Source organism: Apteryx mantelli, chromosome 21 (assembly GCF_036417845.1).
Source record: "Apteryx mantelli isolate bAptMan1 chromosome 21, bAptMan1.hap1, whole genome shotgun sequence".
Taxonomy (NCBI): domain Eukaryota; kingdom Metazoa; phylum Chordata; class Aves; order Apterygiformes; family Apterygidae; genus Apteryx; species Apteryx mantelli.
In genome coordinates, this window is record NC_089998.1 from 11,719,738 (window position 1) to 11,745,773 (window position 26,036).

The following is a 26,036-nucleotide window of genomic DNA, read 5'->3' on the forward strand; positions in this document are numbered from 1 at the left end:
ACCCAACCAGGCCCCGAGTTTCTTCCATCCCTCCCGAGCAAGCCTGCAGACAGACAGACAGACAGATGTGCAGGCATGGGGGTTTCGGTGGTCTCGCAGAAGGGGGAAGTGGTGGGCTCAGTCCCTCTGTGAACAAGGACACCAGCCCGAGGCTTTAACATTTGAAAATACCATTTTGTGTTACAGGAACAGGCTCCGTGGGGAAAGGCTGCACATTCACCACCATCAGAGGAGGAAAACAGGATGCAGGGCAGAATGAAAGCTTGTGCCACGAGGGAGTTATACGGGAAAGAAGCTTAAGTGCACAGGACGAGTCCCGTGTCACAGGGCTTACAACCGCCACTATCCTCGGTGAGGCCACCAAACACATTTCTGGCCCCAGGCATGGTTATGGCTGGAGGCATCACCTCCAGGCAGCTGATGCATTTCACATGAGAGGCCCAGGACAGCCTAGCGAAGGGAACAGTTTTCAAGAGCATCTTTAGTGTTCTGCTTGGATGACAAATCCCCTCAAGCCAACCGCACCTAAATCTAGCGCTGAACAGAAGAGTTTACGTAAAGCAAGAACTCTTTCATTATCCAGCCAAGTGGAGTTACCAGCAACGACAGACGTGAGACAAGAGGAGCAAGCACCAGGGGAGTCCTGAACACGGTCCAACTCACATTGACCGCTGCAAAGCCTCGGGGGGAGTGAAGAGCACTGGGGATTTCTTTACAATGCTTGACAATACACCGAGTGACTCCTGCTGGGGTTATAAATTGATGGTGCGCCCAAAAATGCGTGTGTCACTTTGCAAGTCAGATAGGAGCGGAGGCAAGTTGGGAGTTGCTGCATTTGCCAGATCTTTTACATTCAGAGATTCGTTCTCAATGGCGACAGAGTATCTCATTCCGAGCACAGGGTTGGGAAAGTCTCTGTTTTTGTGGCCTTTTGAAGTTCCTTCAGATCTGGGCAGGTTTCTGCTCAAAAAGCAGTTATCAAAATACCAGCTCTTATGACCGCAGTGTAATCTTACCAGCATTGGGTCCCACAAAGAGAGACTTGTCAACAGCTAAGAACCACACAGACATTTCAATCCAGCAGAATCATTTTATTTCACTGGGCAAATACAGCTACATATTGACTCTGGAATTGCCTGGCAAATATCAACTGTATGATCCGTCAGTAAACGTTCCCGCTGATGGCTTGAGTATACAGAATCTATAGTTAGTATTCACATTAATTGATTTGTCGTGTTTGGATTTCCCAATCATCCAAGTGAAATACATTCAGACTTGCTCCTGTCACAGCACTGCTCACAAGCACCTGGTTGAAAGTCACTGAGGAGTTAGTTACACAGTTATCTGATCCATATGAAGAGAAAGCAACCTACCGCTGCGGTCCACAAACACCTTTCCTCTCTTTAATGCTGTTGCTTTTCAACAACGGACACGCAGTGTGTTGCGGGATGTTCAGTTCTTCTTAGGGCCTTCACAGCAAAAACAACAACTAGAACATATGGCAGCAGAAATCAAGGCAGCAGTTGACTGCACATTCCCAGCACACTTCCACTCTGCCAGTCTCAGAGTGATTAATAAATTGCCACTCATGCTGGCACCTGTACAAAGGAGTATGGCACGAGGGCAGCTTAGCCGCCCTTCACAAGGGGTCCAGGTGGCCCAGGGACTTGGGCACAATGGAGATATTTGTGCTTAGGACATGGGTCGTTCAGCTGCCTGCACAGCTTGGAGAAGGACAAAAGCTTGCTTAACTTCAACTAGACATTCTTCTGTTTTTAATTACGTATATGTATAAAAATAAATAAAAACGGCTGCTGTCAGTACAAATGTGATATAGCTATCAGCCAGAAAGGTCAGACTCTCTTCTGAGCGCTAGCCTGGCTCTCCTGTGCTGCTTGCCTGGCAGTCCAAATTGGGGAGATTTTTGCGCCGTCTTATTTGTACATCTTCATCCTGAAGGAAGAAAAAAAGAAAAAGCACAAACTCATTCTTCAACATCCTCTCTGAGCTGGATAAAATCTGGCCTCCTCCCCTCCACCTTTTCTCTGCCCACCAACCGTTACCTATCGAAGATCAGCCCAAAGTCTTTAAACGCAGCCAGAAAAGTGAATGGATGCAACCATCACTCCAGCTCCCTGCTCAAAGCACCAAAGCCACCTTACCTCCTCACATTGGCAGCTACCCAAGCCAGGCACCTTCTCAGACTGCTCACATGCACCCATTGAGAAGCTATTCACATCCAACAAACAGGCTGCTTCAGCTTTTAATCCTGCTGGCTACTCTAGCCAGAGTAAGAAAAGCAGGGATACAACCCTCCAGAGCTTTGTTTCTCAGGTCGTGGGCAACAGCATATGAGCTGTGGCCACCCAGCACAGGTTTTCCTCCTGATTATGTGGGCCTGAGTTCCCACATAATCATAGAACTATTTTGGTCAGAAGGGACCTCTGGAGGCCTATAATACAATCTCCTGCTCAAAGGAGGGCTAACTTTAGTGCTAGATCAGGTTGCTCAGGGCCTTATCCACTTAGTTTTTGAATATCTGTGAGGATGGAGTTTCCATGACCTCTCTGGACACCTATTCCAGTATTTGACCATGCGCATTGTAAAATATTTTCTCCCCATATCCAGTCAGAATTTTGCAAGTTGTGCCTGTCACCTCTTGTCCTTCTGCTATGCACTCCTGAGAAAAGCTTCACTCTGTCTTCTCTACACTCACCCAGCAGACAGCTGAAGGCAGCAGTCAGATCCTGTCCTCACCTTCTCTTCTCCAGCCTGAACAAACCAGCTGCCTCAGCCTCTCGTTGTACCTTAGGTTCTCCAGCCCCTACCTATCCTGCTAGCAAGCCCACGAAGCCGTGTGTTTTTCCCAGGACATGGCCACGTTTCGCCACACAAGACACCTCCTTAGACTGCTTACCTGAACAGGGTGAGCACGTGTCATTTAACATCTGTGCTGCGCAACAAGCCAATTTATTTCTGCACAGTCCTCCTTAGAGAATGTCTTCCAGGTGCTTCTCTCAATAACCCTTCCCGACACACCTGTGCCTCATACCCACCCCACGCAATTCACACAGGACTCGGCAATAACACAGTCACAGCCCATTTCCAGTGCAGCTCGTACCGAGTCAGAGTCTTCTTCAACCTGGTTGCTTAGGAAATTAATATAATCATCCTTCTGGCTGTCCAGAATTTCTTCCTCATATTCAGTCTGGTAGTCTGACTCATCTAAAGAGAGGAGAGAAAAAACAATGATTTTTAACTAGCAGTCAGAGAGGCAGAAAAAGCTGGAAGCAGAATCATGATAGCTGTCCCTGTTGAGCGTCCAACTAGGGCAAAGTGACTGCTGGCCAACTCTCAGCAGCTCAGTGAACTGGGACTACTTAAACACAGATATCAGTTCTCCAGCCTGATCACAAAGATAAGCTTTAAACTGCACCCTGCTTGTGAAGTGGTGTCCCAGAGCCCTCCAAAGTCTAAAGAACCTGGAGCAGAAGTAGTAAGCTACAAACCATCCATGTTATTGTGGTGGGCGCCTACTGCCCAGCCTGATGCAATACAAACCCTGTCAACAGGGAGATGTTCCCACTTAGTGGTGAATGCTTTTTGCAGCATAGTTGGTCTGTCTCTCTCCATCAATCCAGAAGGAGCCTGTAAAATACCTTCAGAAGACATGCCTACAACCTACAAATTCTAACTTTCCTGGACATTTAAGTCATAGACTCCCTGGAAATTCAGAATTACAGGGATATGATGAATTCTTCCTGGTGCTAAGCCCTCACCACTGCAGAGATGATAATTATGTGTCTCAAGCTCTGGTCCACAGGGGACAGTGACATTTACACTCCCCTCCTCTCCACAGCGGACAGTCACCTGCTGTCTCCGGTAATCTGGAGGATTAACATAACCAAGGGAAACTCAAGAACCTGTCCTCCGCGTTCATCTACATTTTAAGTGTTGCTTCCACTTCAGACCTGAAGAGCAGCTTCTGTGAGTAAGACATTACCCTTCCCCATAAACCCCACCCCAGCATCAGCACCCCCAAACTTCTGAAAACAAGGGACACTGCAATGAAGGGCTGCACTGTCTACTGTGCACAGCATCTCATTTCAAGCATTCTGTAGCAGACTGAATGTGTGGGGTCCCCCACTTCATTTTCCCCACTGGGATGGTGAAAGACCTGATACAGCTAATAGAGTGAGGTCAGATTAAAGGAGAAACCTAGCAAAAGGCTTTTTCAATGTTTGGCCGTAGAGGTGCACCCAGGTCTCAGATGTGAGGTGAAAGGTAATAGCAGATTCACTCCTCTAGAATCACAATTTTACCAACTCCTTTACAATCGTGTGTTTCCGATGGCTCAAAAGCAGAGGATTTTTATTGCCTGTTATAAGGTAAACACAACCTTAACTACCACACAGACCTCTGGCAAAGCCACTGCACTTGGAGACATGCTACGAGCACCCCTGCCACCAACATTACTCTTGTTCTTAAACTCCCCAACAACTTTCAGCTGCACTGTCCGGTCCTGGGGGCTTGAGGCTTAATTTATTAATTTGTTCTAGAAACTCCCACTTGAGCCTCTCAGTCAGCATCCTTCCCTTGTTACCACCTGATGAGCACAGACAGGAGTTGCCACTACAGCAACTCCTGCAATGAAGAGCAAGAAAAGCAAACAGTTAACACCTTTGCGACATACCTGCTTGCTTCTTCTACTTCTTTATGTCTAGCTCTTTGGACCTTCAAATTCATTTGTAGCTTCATTTCTACTTATGTTTTCTTCATCTTCACTGGGGTATCAATTTCCTTAGGAATCCTTGTTTACCTTCAGTAAATTCTTGAACTTTGCCATTTTAATATGTCCCTATTGCCCTTTACTTGTCTGCTTTCCCCCTCCCACTATGTTCATCTTCGTATATTCTGCTACGGTTGCCTGAGCACCTTCCACGCTGGATCAAAGCTTTTAACTCCATTACTCTTGGATCTGTTTGCCAGGACAAAACCACGCAAAATGAAGCACAGAAGGCAGCAGCAGAACAGGCCGCCAAGCCCCAGTCCCCTGTCCTGAGCATTACCGCGCACTCCCAAGGAATGAGATACATCAGTGCAGAGTCCATACATCTTCCAGCACTCATCTAGAAAGCAGACAAGATAGTAACTTGCTAACCTGATCGACACTGTCCCACGTCAACTAATTAGTCAACAACCAATGAATTGTGCTAATGCAATCACCCATCCTTGGTCTCGATACACTGCAGAGTGCACCAGCAGCCACTGCAGAGCCCCATCCCAACCAAGCGTGAAACCAAGGCACGCGTGCAGCAAAACAAAGCACGTCTCAGGTGACCACCTTTCACTTGTACGGTTTCTGGCACTCAATTTTTCAGAATGCAATTCAATGCATGAAAATGGCAGAAAACAATTTTAGTGTTAAAACGCATTTTCTGCCATTCTCATGGGTTAATTCAGGTCTGCTCTGAGTTGCTGAGCCCTAGAGTCCTCAGCTGTATGGTGGCCTCTGTCATTCAGGGTATCCTGAGCAGCAGATACCTGATGATGAGGACTTCATTTAATAAAGACATAGACAAGCAACCTATAATCAGCTGCTGCAGGACAGCAGGCCCTTACAAAGACCAACAGGGGTATCTATGAAGTATGGGACCACAGGTACACATGTCAGTCTTAAAGCTTTTAAGAACTGTGCAGACCACTGTTACATTGAGATCCCTTTGTCCTTAAAGGAGATCCCACAATATGTCAGAGCCTGGCATCCCAGGTAACAAGCTACACAAACTAAAGTAGACTAGACATCAGAAGAACAAAGATTTGTGCAATAAACAGGAAGAAATATCTGTTTTTCAGCTCAGCAGTGAAGAAAATGGCTTGTGTTTAAACTGGATCCTTGATTAAGTATTTCTCTTTTTGGAACTGTCAATAGCATCTGCTCCATGCTGAAGACAACAGAACAGTCTGTTCCACAGCATTTTATTCTAACACGACAACTACAACCAACTGCTAGAACATTAACACTAGACACATTTGGTCATTTTTTCTGTGGTTCAGAGACTCATTGCTAGCTTTTATTAAAAACACCACAGATAACCTTTGATAAAACACACTGGAGAAGCTGGAAACTCACCTGAACAGCAACAGATTGCACAAACAACAGTGAGCAGTTTACACCTCCATCCAAACTGACCAAAATCAAAACCAAATACCTCAATTTTCCAAGCGCTGCTTAGCATTTAGCAGGTCTCTAAACAGATATGCTGTGACAAGGGAGTGACGTCCCTTCTCACATCCTTCACGTGGTAATCCTGGATGCTTGAGAACTACGAGGGGAAAGGAGGACACAACGTGCTCTTGCCTGCTCTCCCTAAACTGCATCTTGCACGGCCCCTCTCAAGGCAGAACATGGGGCTAAGCCCTGCGTGGCTGTGACCCCGGAGGGCATCTCTCACTCACACAACAGCAACCCCCAGAAGCTTCAAGCAGGACCAAGGTCTTAGTGTCCTGGCCAACGTAGCAACATCCAAACACTTCAATTTGAAAATGAGCACAACTGATCAAGCAGCTAGTAGACAGACCTAGAGGCAGGCTCTCGTAAGAGCAAATGGCTGTTGGCATTTACTATATTTAAAGCACTTGGGAACGTGCTAGCTGCTGCCATCACAAAAAGGTGAGGTTCTTGACCTCAAAGAGCCACTGAAGAAGAGATTACGCCACGGAAAGGTATCCGAACCTACCATTAGTGGAGGGAGTAGTACGTTCACAGTAGGAAGATCACACAACTATTCCTCATGCAAAATATCTGCTTTGTGATTCTGTAGCTTTTTAGCATTTCTTTTACAGCCCCATTTCTGTAGGCAACATAGCCAACGTGAGGAAAATCGATGTTGTGTGGCTAGAGGATTTCTGCTTCAGTAACCCAAATAAACTTCCATGTTACTCAGGGAATCTGGTAGCTCACCACAATCTAAGGTGCATTAGTCCTTTTTAATAAAATTATTTTTTAAGCAGTAAAGATGTTGAGGGTGAGCTAAGTACCCAATAACTGTCTCTCTTGAGAGGTTTTGGGATGTATTCCGCTTCAATCATATTGAAAAATCGGACATTTCACAAGATTAACGTCTTTTTTCCCAAAAAATCTTTTTTCCAAATGACTGTTGCTACAATTGCTCTATTACATGACTTGATAGTGTCCTTCAGTCATTGCATGCACTGAGTATGCTACCTTATATGACACCGTGAAACCTGGCAGTGGGGACTGCCTACTACGTTATTGCTTTGGAAAACGGGAAATGAAACCTGCTGTGGGAAATCTTCCAAGAATCTGCATGACTTAGGTCCTGAGAAATCCCTTACTGATGGGAATGTGACCCGGGACGAGGCTGAGCCTCCGTGGGAGGATGGCATCTGCGCTCTACTGGCCAAGGCCACAGCTGTGCAAAATGCAATTACAGCTGAACAAAGACAAAAAATCCCAGCTGAGAAAGTGTTATGATGAAGCGTTATGATGCAGAACTGAAATGCGGCTGCAAATACTGCAGTGTCTCAACTGTGAAAACGAAGCTTCTGTTTTCCTGCATGTGCTCTTTCATGTGTTCATTTGCAGTATACAGGAACGCTGGGTCCAACACAGGGTTTTTGTGACTTCCTTCTGGGAATGTCCTTGTTCTTGGCTCTTCCTGATGGACAAACGCTTTTTTTTTTTTTTTTTAATCATTTTTATCAGTTTGCTCAAGAACGAAGAAGAAACTCCACTCCTTTTCCTCCTAAAGGGGATATGGCTTCAGGTTTGGAGGCTCTGCCAGCCTCTGCCGGTCAGAGCCTTTCCTCCCTTGCACTTGCATTGCCCTTCTTCACCTGGGTTTTATAGCCTATCAGAATACAATTTTTGTTTCCTTTCTTAGGACAAAATTACTGATACATTTTCTCTGTCCAGCCTGTGACTTGCAGTATGCTATCTGGACAGGCAAGAGCATTTCTAAATCCCTGAGGTTTGAGATCTCTCCCTGGAAATCCCTTCCGGAGAGAAAAGTTTCATCATCTTCTTCGGCAGTGCCATTTCATACACAGGCTACCAAGAAGCACCCTGTCTTTTCACTTACGCAGTCAGACCATCTTCACCAACATCACTAGTGGACAAATCCAAGGGCTCACCAATACATATGAGGTTCCATCTGACGGCCACAAGGCCCACTGCCAGGGGAGCAGGTCACACCACATCTAAGCTTGCCTTGGTAAAGGCTGCTTCCCCGATAACCGGCAAGGCAGTTGCCTAATGCTCTAGACACCCCTCCAGCAAGAGCAACGTCATCCCAGAGGCACCGCAGTGATGCTGCATCCGGAGGAACGGCTTTATAGCCGCTGCCCACCAAAAGATAGGCAAGGTCCCTGCAGGTACCGCGTGGCATCACCCACAACATTAACGTTAAAGGGCCTTCAGGCCACACTGCCCCCATGCACAATTCTCTCGTACCCTCCTCTGGGGTCGCAACGCTGAACAGATCTGGGTGTTTGAGAGGAGCACGTGGCACTTGCCCATTCTGTCCTAAGTACCCCACGCACAGGCCTGCCTTGGGGCAAAATTTGCCATATCTACTTTTTGAAAGATGTGTCACTGTATTGTTACTTATTCACGTTTCATGGCCTTATCCAGCAGAAGGGAGATCTTAACAAGGGCAAATAACCAGAAACTACAATGGAGAAATATCTGTCATAGAACACTGCTTAAATCACAGCAGGCCTTCATGTCAGTGTCTTAAATAACCGCGTTACATGGACTCTTCCGTCTTATGCACAATGGCCGTTTCAAACGCATTTGATTAATATTTTCTTCATAAAGCATATGATTGCAATTAGCATTTCAAATTACCACAGGGACATCTCTACAAACAGAGTCACAGATGGAAGGGCTGCTAACTTTAGCTTCTCCTTTGCAAGAACGAGAATCGGTGGGGGGGAGGGGGAGAGACTGGTTATAAAAAGCACTACCACGGAAAACGACTGCAGATTACAGGCCTGCAAAGCTCTCTCTGATCCTTTTCGGGTTACAATATTTACAGGGAACCACTCTGTAGGGCACATCTGAGGCACAAAGCCCTCAAGGACTTCACAAGCCTCCCAGCACAGGAGTGCGGTACCTCTATGCAAAAATCCAGGAGCCGTTACCTGTTCCTCATTAGCTCCCAATAACGGGAGCGCACATAAAGCAATCAAGCCAGTGACTCACTCCAGATCATATTCACAATAGCAGGAAAAGATCCTTCAGTCAAGGCCCCTAAATCGCCCTCCTCCCATTTCTAAAGGGCACAGGCCAAAGAGGGAGGCCATCACAAGGGCTAGCGCGAGTAAGAATGCAAGCTCGTCTTTGCAAGAGCTGCCCCACGTGAGTTATCCCGCTCAAATTAGGCTAACTTGACTAGAAATTACCCCCACCAGCAAACCACCATGGGGCACGGAGGGTAATGGATTGGCAGCGGACGTCTTGCCACCGCGGGAACACCCAACGGCCACCTCCTTGCTGACGAGGCAGTGGGAAAAAGCACGTGGAAGGGTCTGGCTTGGGGCAAGCTCAGGGTACGTCTCAAGGCGGAGGCTCTGGCTGAACACGGGAGCAAGCGCTTTCGCAGCGCTGGCCGGATCATCCGACTCACCATCTGCCACAGGCGCTTTCACCGGCTCAATTCGGGACACGATTTCTGCCAGGTCCGTAAAAGAGGTGCTGGGGCAGGTCACATTCTGAAATACAACGCAGGTTTTACATACGTTATCCAAATATATACAGAAATCCAAACGATTCAAGACTGTATAAAAGTGATATTGAACAGGCAGAAAGCTCCAGACATATAAAGTTCCCACGATTCCCCCCACAAAAGCCGTTACTGCTCAGGGAGCAAGTCACAGATCAATCCTCCTCGGCCAGGTTTGCAGACCTGGGATTCCCAAGTGCAAACAGAGACCTGGGCAACATCTAATGGAATGACAGAGGCTGCTGCTCTAGCAAGAAAACTTTTTAAAAAAATTTAGGAAACTGTAGAGGAAACTTCAAAGAAAAGTAAATGGCCTGCCTGCAAAGAGAAATCTCTCCCACTGTAATTTCTCTTTTAAATAAACCCGTACTATTTTTACTCCGTCTCACCCAAGCAGTGGGCTGTGCGTTCTCTATTTTGAAGAGTTGCCTGCTCTAGTTTCTCTTCTAACCGAACCTGACTTGGGCACCGAAGAGCCGTTTCGGTCTTTCCGCATGCTTAGCTGCGAGAGGGAGCGTAGGCAGCCCTACCTGCCTCCTCAGGGCTGGGCACAAGGTCACCAGATGGAAACCTGGCCACCTTTCGCCTTTTTTCCAAAGCAGTGATTTTCAATCAGCGCAACGGCACGCTCCCACAGAGGCGAGAAAAGGGAAAGCGCTGACGGCGGGGGGGGCACGTTCTCGGCGCTGAACTGCTGGAGGAACTGTTGTGACAGTCTCTCTACGAAACACTCAGACCTGCCCACGTGCTTAAAACGGGGCACTTTCCCAATCCCGAGCCTTTGTGAGCAACGCTTTGCTCTTCTGGCAAGAGCACGGCTCCTGTGAATCATACACCCCCTGCGGGGGTCCATTACAGCTGCAGCAGATTGTTCGCCGTTGACCTTTTCATCCATAACGAACTTTTGATGTCGTTTAGCACAGCCGAAGCAGGATGCAGATCCGGGACAAAGAGCTGCTGGGAGCAGGAGACAGAGAAAGACCCCAAAGGAACTAAAAAAATATCTGTCTGGAATGAAACAGCAGTAGCTTAGGACACACATTTTAAAAGATAAAGAAGTAAGGAAGCTCAGAAGAAGGTTTGACCATTAATGAACTGGTGAGAAGAGTCAATCCAGCCTCATTTTGAGCATACGACCCAAATGGTCCCAGAGAAACTTTTGCAGAAGGCTGGTTCCCAGGACAGAAAAAGAGCATCTACATCTTCATTTCTTGCCATATGACTAAGCAAGAGATATGTACATCTTCTAGCCGCAAAGGAGAGATGGCAACGTTAAGGGCAGTCACCTGTACTCTAAACCATGGACGCTTACCAAGCAAACAAGCTGTTTAGTTGCTTCAAGTGCTCACACACACATGCCACGGGTTGTCTTTAGGAGCACACAACAGAAGGGGCACTAAGTTCAGAGGGGACAGAAGACCAGTGCACTGTATGAATTGCCAAAAAAGTCCCCTGTGTGGCTCATCACCAAGAGGTGCTTCAGAAAGACTAGCATCCGCTCATGTGCTCACAGAGAAAAGCTGCAAGGGCAGATGAGTACGAAGACAACCATAAGTGTGACCGCTACCCCCAGGTTGCAGTTAATGACATACAACTGATTCTAGGTGTAACCCCATTAGAGGTATGCTTGATGAGGCAGCAGCACCCGCAAGTCTCAGCACTGAGGCTGGAAGGCCATTTGTGGGAAACCAGGTGCCTTTCCACACTCATTTGATGCTTTGCCAAAAGGAATTTAATGTTTAAACACCTTCTCCTGCTACTTTTAAAGGACAAAACCATATTCTCATCAGTTAATGCAAGGCAAACAAGCGTCTCAGATTCATGTGAAACCTCCTGTAAGACCTTTCTGCTGGTATTTTTTTCCAAGGAGGAGGAAGCATTCTCTTCGGCACAATCTTTATTAAATAAATGAGAGGAGAAAGACAGACACTATTGTAATGTGTTAGATTATTAAAGTGTTATTCATAGTCAAAGCTAAATATAGACAAAACTTCCCTGAGGAGATCCAATTAGCAGCAATGCATTACTCTGCGCTGGGGAAGAGAAAGAGTTGTTCAAGTGAATTCTGTGTTAGGTCCCCATTGTTCTCATCTTCAGTATTTGGATTTTTGAGAAGATAAATAGTGATTGACTGATGAAAGTGAAGGAGAAATATTTAAATGCCTAAAGATCTTGAGTTCTGAAGAATAAAGATTCGACCCTTAAAACACAGAAACAGGGTGAGAAAACGAGCCCAGCTCCCCAAGATGTTGAACACTCTAGAAATAGCTGAAAAACTAAAACATACCACAGCATCGAAACCTTTGCTCGTGAAAGGCAAGTTAAAAATATCAGCTGTTATCCCTAGAAGACAGCAGAGCTAAAGGACTAAAGCGACTAATGGACTCGGGCCAAAAAAAAGAAGCCAAACACCCCAGTGGGAGCTTGCAATAGTGAGTTATTTTGTAGAAATTATTCTACCAAAACAAAAGTCAGCTTAAAAAAAAATAAATAAATCCTGTTTTTTTACTGGACTCCAGACTTTCCAGACTGATAGTAGAAGACTTCCTAGGTCCTTGAAGTACAGTCTGGAACTCAGACTTCGCTCCAGCCTTGGGGAACACATAAAGCTGACAGCACCTGCTCCATAACCGGGGCAGTTTGTCAAGCCATTCTCCTGAACCCATCATTTTCATAACCTTGGTGTCTCAGCAATCAGCACTTTCTGCCTTGTTGTCAAGTTCATACCTAGAAATGCAATGGCAGGCAATGTCTATAATAACTAGATGACATATTTTATCTCCAGGGCAGCTAAGTGCCAGAAGAAACAGGGTAGATTGTGACAGATGTTCAAAATCTTGCATGATACACAGCTATAATATCACGATTTAACTGAAACATTAACCTGAATTATTAGATCCTATGTAATGGGCAATTTTTAAAGAAATCTTTGTTACAGCAGTGAAGATGCTCAAGCTTATCACCAATTGGTGATAAAAGTTAGAGGATGAAATAGGACATATAACCATTTCTGATAACCACACGTAGCTCGCTCTCCCTCCACTTCTCTGCATGACTATTAATACACGTATACAAACACATACCAGCACATAACTGGTCTGAACACAAGTTCTAAGAGACAGAACAAAGACCTCTCTTCTGCACACATCTTCTGACTGCAGCTCAGACTAATGTAACTCCTAGTCTAAGCCGCCTTCCCAGTAAGAAATAACAAGCTGATGAGTTTTGGTGCTCTTCGGGCTGCTCCGATCACCAGCTAAGTTCCCACAAAGCTCAGTTCCTCTGTGCTCCTCCCACATCCAGTCACATCAGCTTGGGTGGGATTCATCTGATATCAAGGCATCAATGCCAGTCACCCTCGGCTCCCTTCAAAGTCAACAGGGCTGAGGGTAGCATTCATCTTATCCCAAGAGAGCCGTTCCATTTCATCAAATGACTCACACCCTACAAACACTCATTTCTCTCCACTGACTAATGGGAGCCTGGGGCAACTAGCTCAGATGTGGGCATCAGATGAAGCCAACTCTACAGCTTGTTGCCAGGCTCATGCCCAGCCCTTCAAGTACTGCCCTTCTCCCCTTGCTCACACCATCTTTCTCCTAACGAAAGCACTCAGCCATCAATCTCTGGAAGAGCAGCAAAGTCTCAATGTCATTTTTGACCTCTGTTGACTTCCCTTATTGAAGGTCACTACAGTTATTGAAGGTCACTACAGTTATGATACATTTGGCAACCATTTTAGAACTTAAAATCTTACTGCTAATTTCCCAATCTCTAAAAGATGATAAAGATGAATTACTGGGTAAAACATAAAGCCTTTGCAGTACTTGTATTTTAAATCAGAGGAATTCAAAGGAGGGTAAGGATAATAAGCCAATATTTTATAATATTGCACCTAAGTCCTCAAAAAGGTGATAACTTCCTTAAAAACAACAAAAATTTCCACACCCAGAAATTCAGTCACCCCACGGAGAGTTACTGAACCAACTCTAGAGGCTGACTTCAGTCCTTAAACTGTAAGCCCAAGAGATATTATCCTACTTTTAAGCAGAAATCTTAATGCAACTGTAACCACATAGCAACTATGTCACCTGTAGATTTGCCATAATCAGCCATTTAAACTACATATTTATTACTCAGTTGGGCTGAAGCAGACAGAACGAATGGAAAAAGCGTGTGAAACTCAGTACTTTGAAAACATTGCAAACTTCCACAGAGCCTTAATGACAGCTTTATGAAATGCCTTTTTCTAATAAATGAGTGAGGAAGAAAAGCAACAAAACAAGAACTCTAAGGCCTTATAGGGATTTTAATCCTTGTCTGAAAACACACCTACAGGAAGGATGCAATTCAAGTTCTCTGGAAGCATCTGAGAACTATTTGAGCCACATTGGGCCAGCCAGTAATGGCTGAGATCAAATGCCAGAGATGCCGGTCCATGTCCTCTGTGACAAGCACCAGGCAGTTGATGGAAGAAAGAGTCATTGCCTTGGTAGACCAGTGTGTACCCATCAGCTACGTGTCTCAGTAAATGCTGGTTACTGGTGAGCATCCTGCCTTCCTTCAAGCACACTCGTACTGTGAGCGATTACAAGTTACAAACACGACATTAATAACCTATCAGAAAGGAACAGCAGCTGGAGAGCCACCCTACAAAGTACTGCATCGGTTCCTGGGGCATCGGAGACAGCACAGTGCTTGGTGAAGGTATGGATGGACCTCTGCATGGACACATGATAGGAGAAGGATCTCCTTCTCACAGAAGGAGATTCTTACAACATGCCTGTCAAAACAGCTTAGGGTCTGGCCACACAAGGACAGTCTGCCTTGGCAGTTTCATAGCAAGTCTTGACCCAGACTGCAAAAACCTTGGATCTGTAGGCAAGTGACACAAATGGTCCAAGTTTTCAAAGGGGTCTAGTCCTACAGATGCGAAAGGAAGCTCCTTTGCCCTGGTCTGTAGTTCACCCTCAGGTTGAAAGGAGAGAAAGTTGGAGCTTCCTGATTAAGGGGAAGCTCAAGCATCCCCTTACATCCAGGGATGAATCCAAAGAGATGCTCTTCTGAAAATTAAGGCACAGGGAGGAGCAGCTAGAAGTGCTTATATCTCCCCCACTCTCCTTGCAGCTGATGATCAAAGAAGGGCAAGACCTCATTCATCCAGACTATGGTTCAAGGAAAGAAGTGGAAATTTCTGAAAAAACTGATCATACCTTTTCTTGCCTAAAATACAGTTTTAATTAATATGTGCATGCTCACAATAAGGACTTGAGGCAATCATTCCCCTTCATACCCCTGACCAAACGCCGTGCAGTACACAATTCGACTTGCACAAAATAGTTCTTGCAGGATGGTATATTTAAATTGAACACTTACATCAGAGGTTTTGGATTTGCAAGTTTCTTGCCTGTCTTTTAACATCTTGTCAAGGACTCCACTCCTGCACCACACATTAAATACAGTTTTTCCATGCTGATATCCCACTTCCTGGAAAAAAAGTCAGGGGAAAAAAAAAGTAATTGGCAGCTAAAAAAAACAACATTATGTCACATCAGCTACAAATCAGAAGGAAATCCAGAGGTCTATCCCAAAACTTGGATGTACTTTTTGGTACCTAACAGCCTTAGCTATAAAAGCTGCTCAGTCTAAGAAATAGGGGGAATGATTAAGCGAGCAAGGTGCTATTTTAAGTCCAAATGCTTACTTGACCTTTGATCTCACACTATGTAATGAAAAGTGCCACCTGACACAACTATTTTTACAGCAGCGGCTTCAAGCAGGCTGTTCACAAAATAACGCCATATAAAGAGAATGGAAAAAATCTCTAAGCTTAGTATGTAGATGTCCTCCCAGTACAGGCTCTTGCTTTAGAAGTAGGTAACAGAGCAAATTAATTAGCCTTTTTTTTTCCCCTCTCTCTTTCTTTCTCTTTTCCCCTCTTGGCTCAAGTCTAACAGAGAAAGTTACTGTAGGGTACTCTGGTTCCAAAATCTCTTTCAACGAGTTCAGCCAGACATCATTGAAAATGCAAGTTTTAGTTTTCCGGAACAGATGAGATGGCACATACAGAACATCAAAACCACAAACTCCATGTTCATCTATTTCAGAAGTCTAAATTAATCTGCACTTGGAATAAGAACATGGCTCTATATCACTAGCACAAAAACAACTGAAAAAAAGCAAAGCAACTGCTCCAGATTGTACTCTTTTTCTAACAAGACAGTAGAAATGGCTTAGAAAACCAAATTCTCAAGGATAGGGCAGCAGGTGTCAGAAGTCCTGGCTTCTATTTCCAGCTCTCTCGGTGACAGCACGCTAAGCCTCATGCGTGCGCGGCAGCTATGAGCGTTTGGAGCAGCCCTGGCCAAGTTGGTCATGCCCCTTGTCTAGTTGTTGGAACAGGACTCAAAGCACGGGAGGCACTTAGAGTGGAATTCACCTCCCTCGATCTATCGTAGCTTCTCAGGCTAGGGTGGAGATGGGATTGAACTCAGGCACAGAAGGGACCTGATAGATCTAGAACTCGCTTGATCAGGATGATCTAAAATAGCTGAGAGAAGCTGAGCTTCAGGAAGTGACACGCGGCCAACTTATCTCTATATAGGCTGATACAGAGGGGGGATTTTGACAAGAAAGATGGATTTGTATTCTTTTGAAAGTGCTGAATTACATTTTTAGGGCAGGAGGATCTGGAAACAAAGAGAGGCATCCATTTCTAATTTCAGGAAAATCCATGCATGCAACTGAAATAAGAACAACTCTACTTCATACCCTATTGTGATAAAGGAATCCTTAAAATGCCCTTTAAGATCACCAAGGTTTAAAGTTTCCCCGAGGCAAAGTTTATTTAGCTATTCCGTGAGCAATGAAAATACAGGTATTAAGGGGGCAGCACCTGCCTGGAGTGTCTTGTAGCGAGAACTTGTTTAGGGCAAGTGACCTCTTGGAGAAATTGCACTTTTCAAGTTCTTTTTTCCCCACTGATAAAACATTGCCTGGTGTCTTTAAATCTCTTTAATGACGCCAGATTAGACAGAGACAGAACAATGATTTGACAGCTCACTGTCTGGTCTTCTGATGATCTATCAGACCCATTCATCAAGGTTTTGAAGAGGGCCAGGGCACCCTCACTAGCAAAGAACATTATTTACTGGGGAAGTCCTAGACCCACCACTGTCAGAGTGCACCGTTTGCCCAGGAGTTACAGGACACCAAACATCCTTGAGAAAAGTATTTATATTGAGTGAAAAAATAAAAAATAAAAATAAAAAATAAATCAATGGGTGGTTTGGAATAGCTGCTATTTGAAACTTAGGGCTCTCTCAAACATGAATCTGCAGGGCTTAATGTTATTACTGCTGTTGTTAAGCATTTATATGGCAGCATTAAGAACCAGTATTGAGAAAGTAACCTGCAGTACATTTTCTAACCTAACGAGTATTGTAGGTTCTCCATACATTGACAGAAAAGATCTACTTAGAGAAAAAATGGAAAAATGGCTTTTGGTCTTTTTTTTTTTTTTTTTTTTGCTATGCAGAAACACCTGAACATGGAAGAGGTCTGTATTGCCAAAACATGCAAAGAATGGAAAGAGATAGTAAAATAACCTCCCTGAAAACAGACAATGAGCCAAAATTGCTATCATTACCTCAAAATGGGTAGAAATCTTTCATTTTGGAATGTTGAATTATGTCTCTATGACGCTTCAACTGCACATCCAGACTTAACTCTTCCCATGCTGACTTCTGATACATAAACAAAACTAAATCCTGAAGACTCATAACTTGGCACTACTCTTTTTTTAATGTCCTCCCACTGACATTGGCGCCATTCTGCTGATACCCTATCAGGTGCAAAGGAACGGTGGATGATATGTTTTATTAATAGAAGTGTTGAAATGTTAACTGAGCCAGATATTTTAGCATGTTGCCCTCTTATTTCAGTGGTTCACGGCTTCACCTACAGGCTCCTTCAAATCTTTCACGTGACAACAAGCTACTCAATCAGGGAAGAGAAACGATGCCACGTGACAAATCACAACTGCCCAAAGCAGCTCCGCTACCAAGCTTTTGTAGCGAGCAGCTGAGCTAAGCAGTAAGGACTGTCATAAAGTTGAGTGAGGCAACTCATCTGTTCACAGGCTACTATATAATTAACAAAAGAAACTAAATTAGTTATGTTTATCTGGGCTCACAGGCACCATGGTATCCCCCCATGGTTTCATTTAGTGTCAATTATTTGCTCCGTGTCAATGGACTTTTCTTACTCTCAGACTACTTAGGCACTAATTAATAGCAGTCGGAAACAGCAGAATCTCATGGAATGGCAATACAAGGGCCCTGCCTTCACCCCAGATGTACTTACACAGATTTCATCAAATTTCCCAAAGTCCAGGGTGCCGTATCGGTCAATGGGCGGCCGGATGTACTCGCAGTAGTCACTGTTCTTGACCATCTCCAGTTGCCGCACACAGCACACATATGCAAGCCGTGTCTGGATCTCTGCCATATTCAGCACCTGCCAACCAGACCAGACACCAATTACAATTATTTCAGAAATTTCATTTCGAAATATGTTCTGCATTCACAATGGAAAAAAGCAAGTTATCCATCGGATGTATTCCAAGAGCTCACAGAAGCCTGCTGAAGCCTTCACACATCAGCACCTCCATCTGTTTCCCAGGCAGTGTGGACAGCTAGCCAACAAGTCTCTACAATCAACAGCAGAAAAGGAGTTGCCTTCAAACATGTTTCTGCGGCTCAAGGTGGAACTGAGTCTTTCATTCCAGTATATAGTGGTACCGTAAGAGAGATCTGTGCTTAGGTAAGAGGAGCACAACGATCTTTCAAGGCAGAAATTAGTGATGATCTCTACGGTACCAGGGCAGAGATCTGTCAGGGTCTTCCACTTCTCAGGCCAAATACTCCCACTATGTGATGGGAGCAGCAAGCTCAACCGTGCCAAAGACAAAGCAGGGAACTTGGCAGCTGCACCAGCTCCGAAAGGGAACCCTGGCCACCCCTCAGGGACACAAGGCCTTTTCAGGGAAGGGAGTTACTGCAGGGGGAAAACTTTAGATTACAGAGCAGAGCCCAAAGTTTATAATATTTTCCCCAACTGTGGGAAGCACAAACAAACACATTTTACTTCCAGTTCCAATAGGGGAACGTGTTAATTGTAGTTAGAGAAGGAAAAAAAGAAAAAAAGCATTCACCTGGGAGAGAGGTATATAGCAAGATAATTTAGAAAATGCAGGAAAATCCTTAATAGAGTTGGAATGACTGCATCCAACAAGGAGAAAAAAGAAGAAAAAAAAAAGAATCATACTCTGCAGCCATGTTTATTGGTAGTAGTAACAGTAATGTCAGTTATTACTGCCTAGTACTAAAACTTCGCCAGTCAACAGCTGGGGGAACATAATAACAAAACCACTTTTAATTGCACAAAGCTACAACTTGTATTTATAGAATCTGTAAATTCTGACTTTATCAAGGCTAACTGCACCCGTAAGAAAAGGTTTCTCTGCTCTAACAACTCTATCGTCCTCTGCAGCCCACGTTCCCCCTCCCAGACCGAGGCTCCCATCTCTCCCAGGACACTGCATTTCCCTTGGCGCCAGGGTACTACCCAGCTTTCTTCATCAGTCACCAACAGCTCCAATGCAAGAAACAAGATGGTTTGCACCCAGGCTTGCTGCCTGAATAAACCAGGGAAAGCTTCCAGTTCTGTACAAAAACCAGCTGTCTTTTCAGTATAGTCTATTATACCTTGACTTTCTCCACCAGCGGATTCCATCTCTTCCAGAGCAGCCACCAGCCAGACAAGCAGTCTCCATAGTTGGTGAGGTCTGTCTCATCCCGGCTTCCCACATCGATCGCTATCACCACCTTTGCGCCCATGGACCTTGCAACATCAGCTGGTGGGAAGGAAAGCCATTATCAGCACGCTTTCCAGCAGCGCTGTTCACTCCGGTGCTGCTCAAAGGCTCTGTACAGCTGATGATCACCCCTGTACAACCTGACCTATTCCATGAGGCTCCCTTTGAACAGCTTCAGGTACAAACACTCATAGCAGCTCTGCCAAAACACCCTTTCCCCAGGGAGGCTCCTGCCCTATTTTAACTGTGGGCTACCACCAAAAGGAGAGACCCGAGCGTGCCGCCCTTAGCACCAGACCTAGCCAGTACGTAATCGCAGGGTTACATACTGGCTCACGTTGCTGAACTGATGGTAAATGTCATTTATGGGGTACGTTTTCCCCCAGATCTGGAGGCTGAACTGACTCACTCGGAGGCCACGCTATCACCAATGCAAAGCAGCAGAAGCGCGTGCAGGGAGCAGGGGAGGGAGGGCAGGAGACACTCAGCTTGAGTCCGCAGTTGCGCCAAATTACGTATAATGTGAAAGTGCACAGTAAAACACACATTAGCTCCACCTCACGTGGCAGCGCTCACGAGAACAAAGATCTGGGGAACACGTATAGAGAACAAGCGGCCTAAAGAGCGGAGACGGCAGTGCAGAGATGCAACGCTGCAGATATAAGATATCAGCAAAGAAAAGGAACAGCAAAGGAACCAGACAGCAAGGAAAGCGCCTCGGAGGAACACAGGCTAAGAAAAGCTCTGAGATGCAAGAGAAAGATTCATATTTGGAAACGGGAAGGTAATGAGACAACACTTCCCACTTCAGAGTCAGTAAAAAGAGGACTAGCTGCAGCCTTTGGATAAGGGCAAGGATTTAGGCAAGTTCTAAGGGAGGGAAAAGAAGGACGCACTGCTCGCAGAATGAATTTAGATTTCTTCCACACCCCCAGAGTCCAAGATAGTTGCAGTTTCCAGAATAGTTATGCGTAGGAAAACCACAGCACTGAAGAGCCAATTTAGATGCTTAATTTAGACATTTAAAACAGAACTGTTCTCTAACTTGGATTTATCTTCTTGGCCTGGTTCAGTGTATTTTATCTTTTCTACCCCATTCCTAGTTTGCACAGTCCTAGTGTGCAGTTTTCACCTGCACACGTTCTTCTTGCAGCCTCAAGACATACAGGTGTAAAGGTGCCTTGGTTTGCAATTCATACTCTTGCTTATGGACACAAACAACAAATGTCAGACACAGACTTTGTTTTTTTTGTTTTGTGTTATTTTCATTTCTGTTCTTTAGGGAAATACAGTCTGGGTTTGTCTCTTGAACGTGCAAACTATTTAGATTGCTCAGATGTGGAGCCTCTAACTTGGATTGCTCTCTATGAATTTATGCACAATTATAGTCATAAACTGCAGTGACACCATGGATCTCATTTCTAGCTTGGCCACCCTCCTGAAGAGTTAATACTGCTGCTTTCTCAGAATTATTTCCTATTCAGGTGATACTCTTTGAAAAGAAACTCAAAAGATAGACTATATGGTTACAGTCTAATTTCTGTCCTCTTTTCAATGAGCACTAAAATAAATTCCAAATTAGCTTGCAATTATATTTTCACAAAATGCCAACTAGGAAGTATTTCGTAACAAAAAATAAATATAGTCTTAATAAAGCCACAGTAAAGCAAACACCTAGGAAACCGATAACAATGACTCTTGCTTGCCTTCCTGAGATAAAAAGTGTCTGCAATGTTTCCCACTCTTTTTTTGACAAGTAATCACGAGGACAGATGGTTTTGCAGGCAGTTTGACTGGCTGCATTCTTGGTGACTTCTTCCCAACCGATCCGTACACCTACCGGGAAGGTTGTTGATATAACCTCCATCCATCAAGAGATGCCCATCCTTTGGGTCACACAGAGGGGGCATGTACCCGGAGAGAGACATGCTGGCCCGGACATACCTCCACAGAGAACCTGTAGCAACGAGAGCGAGGGAACGGCAACAGTCTTAAATTACCGCAACAGCGACATGGGCAGGCTTCTGTACTCATTAAAAGAATCAGGAGATAGATGCTCTCCTGAGAATACCATTAGAAAGTTATTAAAGCAGTTTATTATTTTCTATACCATAATCCTGGCTAGGAAAGAAAAAAAAAAAGCTATTCAGATGCACTTTCAGACAAAGATCTTAGGGGGGAAAAAAGAGTTTTAAGCACACGCCTAATGTGCATTGCCTTCAAGGAGGTTTCAGCATATGCCTGACTGCAGGGATCATCTTTAGTGCTTTGTTGAGCTTATGCTGATAAGTAAAGGAAAAGGTTTCTCCGGGGGACAAAGGGATAGGAAGAATAAGCAGACTGAAGGGCAGCTAAAGCCATTATGTTTTACAAAAAACCACAGAAAACAGACTTTAGCAGGAGCTGAACATGAGAAATACCTACTGCAGAAGCCCCAAATTCTGCTTTCCCTGCTTTGTAATAAACATTTCCACTCAGTAAAACCAGTGCAAGTACATGGTGGTGATCTTAGTTCTTGGAACGTTTCTGTTAATAGTGCTGAAAGGAAGAAAGTTATAATCTGTTCTTAAGCTGTTAGAAACGGAAGGTTTAATCAAGTAGAAATTGATTGGATCCGTTTCCCATGAAACATTTTGCTTTCAGGCTCTTATTTACCGATTTCTCTCTTTTAACATTTGCATCAGCTGAACTGGAAAGACATTGCATTCCCAAAGAGTCTGAGAATCACATCCAAGAAGAAAATCTTTAAAATATCAAAATTAAATAAGAACTGTAGTGTGAGCTCAGCTCTCAGTAATTAACTACTGGTGCTTTAAACAGCAACTCTTGCCAGCGAACTGGGAATCAATTTTTTTTCTTTTTTAAAATATAATGGTTCTTCTTCTAATTATAACCTAAGCATTCCTATTGCTTATCAGAGGTCAATACTGGCAGGAGGTTTGCTTTTTATTATTTTTATTATTAATAGTTCTAGTTGGTTCTAGTTGAACTGGAACTACCCCTCAAAAATGCTGACTTCTTGCGTTACACTCCACAGACGAAACCAGACAAAAGTACAGGATGGGAAATGGCAGAGGAAGATATTCCCCACCCCTGCATTCAGTGAAGTCTGGAGAAAATAATGACCATTTTCTGGCCAGTTTCTCTCCTTATTTTAAAACTTCTGCCCGAGTGAGGCAACTGCCCTCACAAAGGCCACATGAGATGTAAAAAAAGACTGATCTTGGGGGAAAAAAGAAAATGTGGGAGAATATGACAACTCATTACGTTTCAAAGAAAGCAAGCAAATCTAGAGAGGCGTTTGGCATGTGAGGAGCCCATCTGGCATACGCTGGCGCGGGAGCACAAGAGCCCGGACTCCCGCTCAGGAGCGAACCGGGGTTCGTAGCCACCTGTCTGGAACTCTTCTCAGAGTCTGATATCCAAAGCCAAAGCCCAAACTTATACAAACCATCAACGCAGTTCCTCCTATGGCTATCAGATGTTTCTCTGCATCTCTTAAGGCAGGAAGAGCACAGCCTTCCTGCAGCTCTCCTCCAACAACGCCAAGCCGCCCGCGGACACAAGTGAGCCGGGCTGGAGAGTCCTGCCGTCAGACCAGCATGCCACCCTGCCACGTGGTGTACCACGATGAAGGAGGAAAGCCTTCACCTCTGTCTTTACCCTCTCTCTGCAGACTAGGTGAGGGAGCTCTGAAGCAAACAGCCCTGCCTTACGACTCGTGGCTAAACTCAAAGCTGTTACACTTTGAGCATTTCTACGTGGTGAACTCTATTTAAGAAAAGAATTGTTCTTTCTCTGCTAAGATGCTATCCGCAGTAGGCAAACTGACCCTGAAACTTAAAGGAAGCAAGATTTCAGCTGTCTTTTAAAATGGGCTTGATACTAAAGATACTGCAGAGAAAAGGAGAGTAATAAAAGGGCCAAACAGTGATGGAACCAACGTTGCACTAGCAAAACCAGTCAGCGGTCTCCAGACAGGATGGCACAGGGGTGATGGCACTTTTAATTCAAGGGTGCTGCTCCACGTTGCTCACACTGCTTTCCAGAAGGAACTGGTCATGTCCCGAAGAGCACACTGCAGCAGTGTCTTCATGTCCCAAACCTGCATTTACAATGAGCTGTGATCCAGGTGCCTTGAAAGTCCTCACAGCTCAAGAAAGATGGGTGAAAGCTCAACATTGGGTCTGTCCACCTTCTGCTATGGTGGGTCTACCTAACCCTACAAGCCTGCTGGATTTGAGAACAGAGGCCAGACTCATTAGGAAGGTACTAGTAATCTATGCACCTTAGCACACACTCAAATTAACAACATGTTTAGCTGCTCCAGTGTTTTGTTTTTTACGCATGTGAGCCTGACTCTTAATTGCACTGAAGTGGGCTTCAGTGGCAGCTTATGCTGATCCAAGTCAAGGCTGCCGTTGCCCATCCCTGTCTTACTCCAGCCATCCTCTGCACAGCCCTGCTGCACATTAATGTGTGCCAATAATTCCTGCAACTTCACATTTTAGGCCTTTTTTTGCCTGATCCGTTTCTGATCACATCAGCTTCCTGGCTGCACAGGTGCTACTGCCAGTTAAAGGAAGAAGCAGGGACAACTAGCTGGATTGGAGTGCCGTTTCCCGATTTAAATCGGCTTTAACCTCTGTGGAAGCACAAAACAAAACCTACAAAAAAGATGAAACTTTTTCTGCTTGTTTAGCTCCCTTGGTTGTCCTAAATCAATGAAGCCCAGGTGCCAGTATAATTTAATGGTCCTGTGACCCACACCTTAACTGCAGGAATAGATAGTCTTACCTGAGCCAGCTCAAAAGATAAAACATCACAGACATGGTAGCAAAGGCTTCAGCTACTCAAAGAAATATTGGGAGCACCTGGTAGGCTTGTACTATCTTCACTGAAGCTTGAGTCACTGCACCATTAACCCAAAATAGCCAGCCAAAAGCTAAAGCAAGTGTCTCACAGGGCTGCCACCACATCCCGACATCAGTGCTGGCAGCTCAGATCTTTCTCCTCTGATCAGTCAGTGTAAAGTAAATTACAGTTCAAAGTTAAAAAACAAAACAAAATGAAAACTCCACATGTTTTGTGGTCCCACAAATACTGCTAGGAAAAAAAAAAAAAGAAGAAAGAAAAAAGAAAAGAAAAGAGGACTGGACACAAATGAGACTCTAACCCATTCTCTGCTTCAGGCACAGGAGTCTCTTTATTGGGAATACATCTTCATTTATGGGGAATCTGAATGTTAAAATGCCCTGTTTGCATTACTTCTGATTTATGGTTAAAAATTCCTGCATTTCATGGCATGTTTTAAGGAAACAGAATGGTGTCGATGGACTCATTTGTTTTCTAAACAGTGACTCCACTATCTCATTTAATTTCTTCCCAACAGCTCTGTTCCTTATTACCTGTGTGCAACCACAGTCTGGTGCTCAGTAAATAACAGCAGAGGGAGAAATGAAAGGAAAGGCAAACTTAAAGGCAAGCAAAATCATATTTCATCAGTCTTTAACACCTGCCACTGGAGAAAGCTGTCTGCACACACTTACCGTCCGTGTGGACCCTCATGGTCGAGGCAGTGATGTCAGTTGTGATTGTGAAATAAGGAATCCACAGATCCTGCAACAGAGGAAGTCCTAATTTTACTAATATCTGTATCCTTGCACTGAAACTAAAACCCATGTCTAACATGGGAGCTGAAGCAACAACTTCTGCATCTTGATAGACAGAGCTAAACACAAACGCCTGCACAGATGGAGAAAAACAATAGCTGTGTTTAGGTTCACAATCTTTTTCCTTACGCAAACACTTCACGCAGAACCAAGACAGACAAAACCCATTATTTTCTTTCCTTAACAGCAAAAAATACTTGTTCCAGAAGACTGCTCAGCACAGAGAACAGTACAGAACCTCATCACTAAAACCAGAAGTTTACTTTATGATATTCATTGTTTTTTCAGATGAAGTCTGGGGGTCTGATGGTACTTTCATCAAAAGAGATCCCTAAGTTTTTAGTGCTGGAGGACAACGTGAAGAGAAGGCTCACCTTTAATGCGCTCTTTTCTTATCCAGTTTTCCAAGCACCTGCTTTTAGCCCCTCCTGGAGACAGGGCACTAAGCTAGACAGACATTTGATCTCATCCAGTATGGCCATTCTTGCATTTTACCCAATCTTTTCTGCTCAAGGTGGTGTTTACCCATTACACAGAGCAAGTCTTTCATAATTGCATTCATCATGGATGGGCATCTGAACACTTAGATCCCCATGTCCTCAACCTAAGAGTGTAGTGGGCAGCATCCTCCTTGCCTCACTTCCTTAAACACCAGAGTCCAAGACAAAAGGGGGAAAAAATGTAGGCCATGACTCTCTTTGAGCAATGTTTTTCCAGTCTAAATGACTTTCAAGTTGT

At 44.6% G+C, this 26,036-nt stretch overlaps 1 protein-coding gene across 2 annotated transcripts in view; it reads right to left on the reverse strand.

Annotated features, from left to right (window-relative positions):
• Window positions 1-1,070: 1,070 nt before the first annotated feature.
• The window catches only part of PNPLA7 (patatin like phospholipase domain containing 7), a 129,250-nt gene continuing 104,284 nt past the window's right edge, over window positions 1,071-26,036 (reverse strand). For both annotated transcript variants that reach the window (XM_067308809.1, XM_067308810.1), the window contains exons 29-36: window positions 25,176-25,245; window positions 21,467-21,583; window positions 19,517-19,665; window positions 18,114-18,266; window positions 15,126-15,236; window positions 9,654-9,738; window positions 3,122-3,225; window positions 1,071-1,953 (exon numbers count right to left, since the gene is read on the reverse strand). In XM_067308809.1, coding sequence (XP_067164910.1) covers window positions 1,873-1,953; window positions 3,122-3,225; window positions 9,654-9,738; window positions 15,126-15,236; window positions 18,114-18,266; window positions 19,517-19,665; window positions 21,467-21,583; window positions 25,176-25,245 — 870 coding nt within the window. In that variant the 3' untranslated portion in view covers window positions 1,071-1,872. The remainder of the gene's footprint in view (window positions 1,954-3,121; window positions 3,226-9,653; window positions 9,739-15,125; window positions 15,237-18,113; window positions 18,267-19,516; window positions 19,666-21,466; window positions 21,584-25,175; window positions 25,246-26,036) is intronic.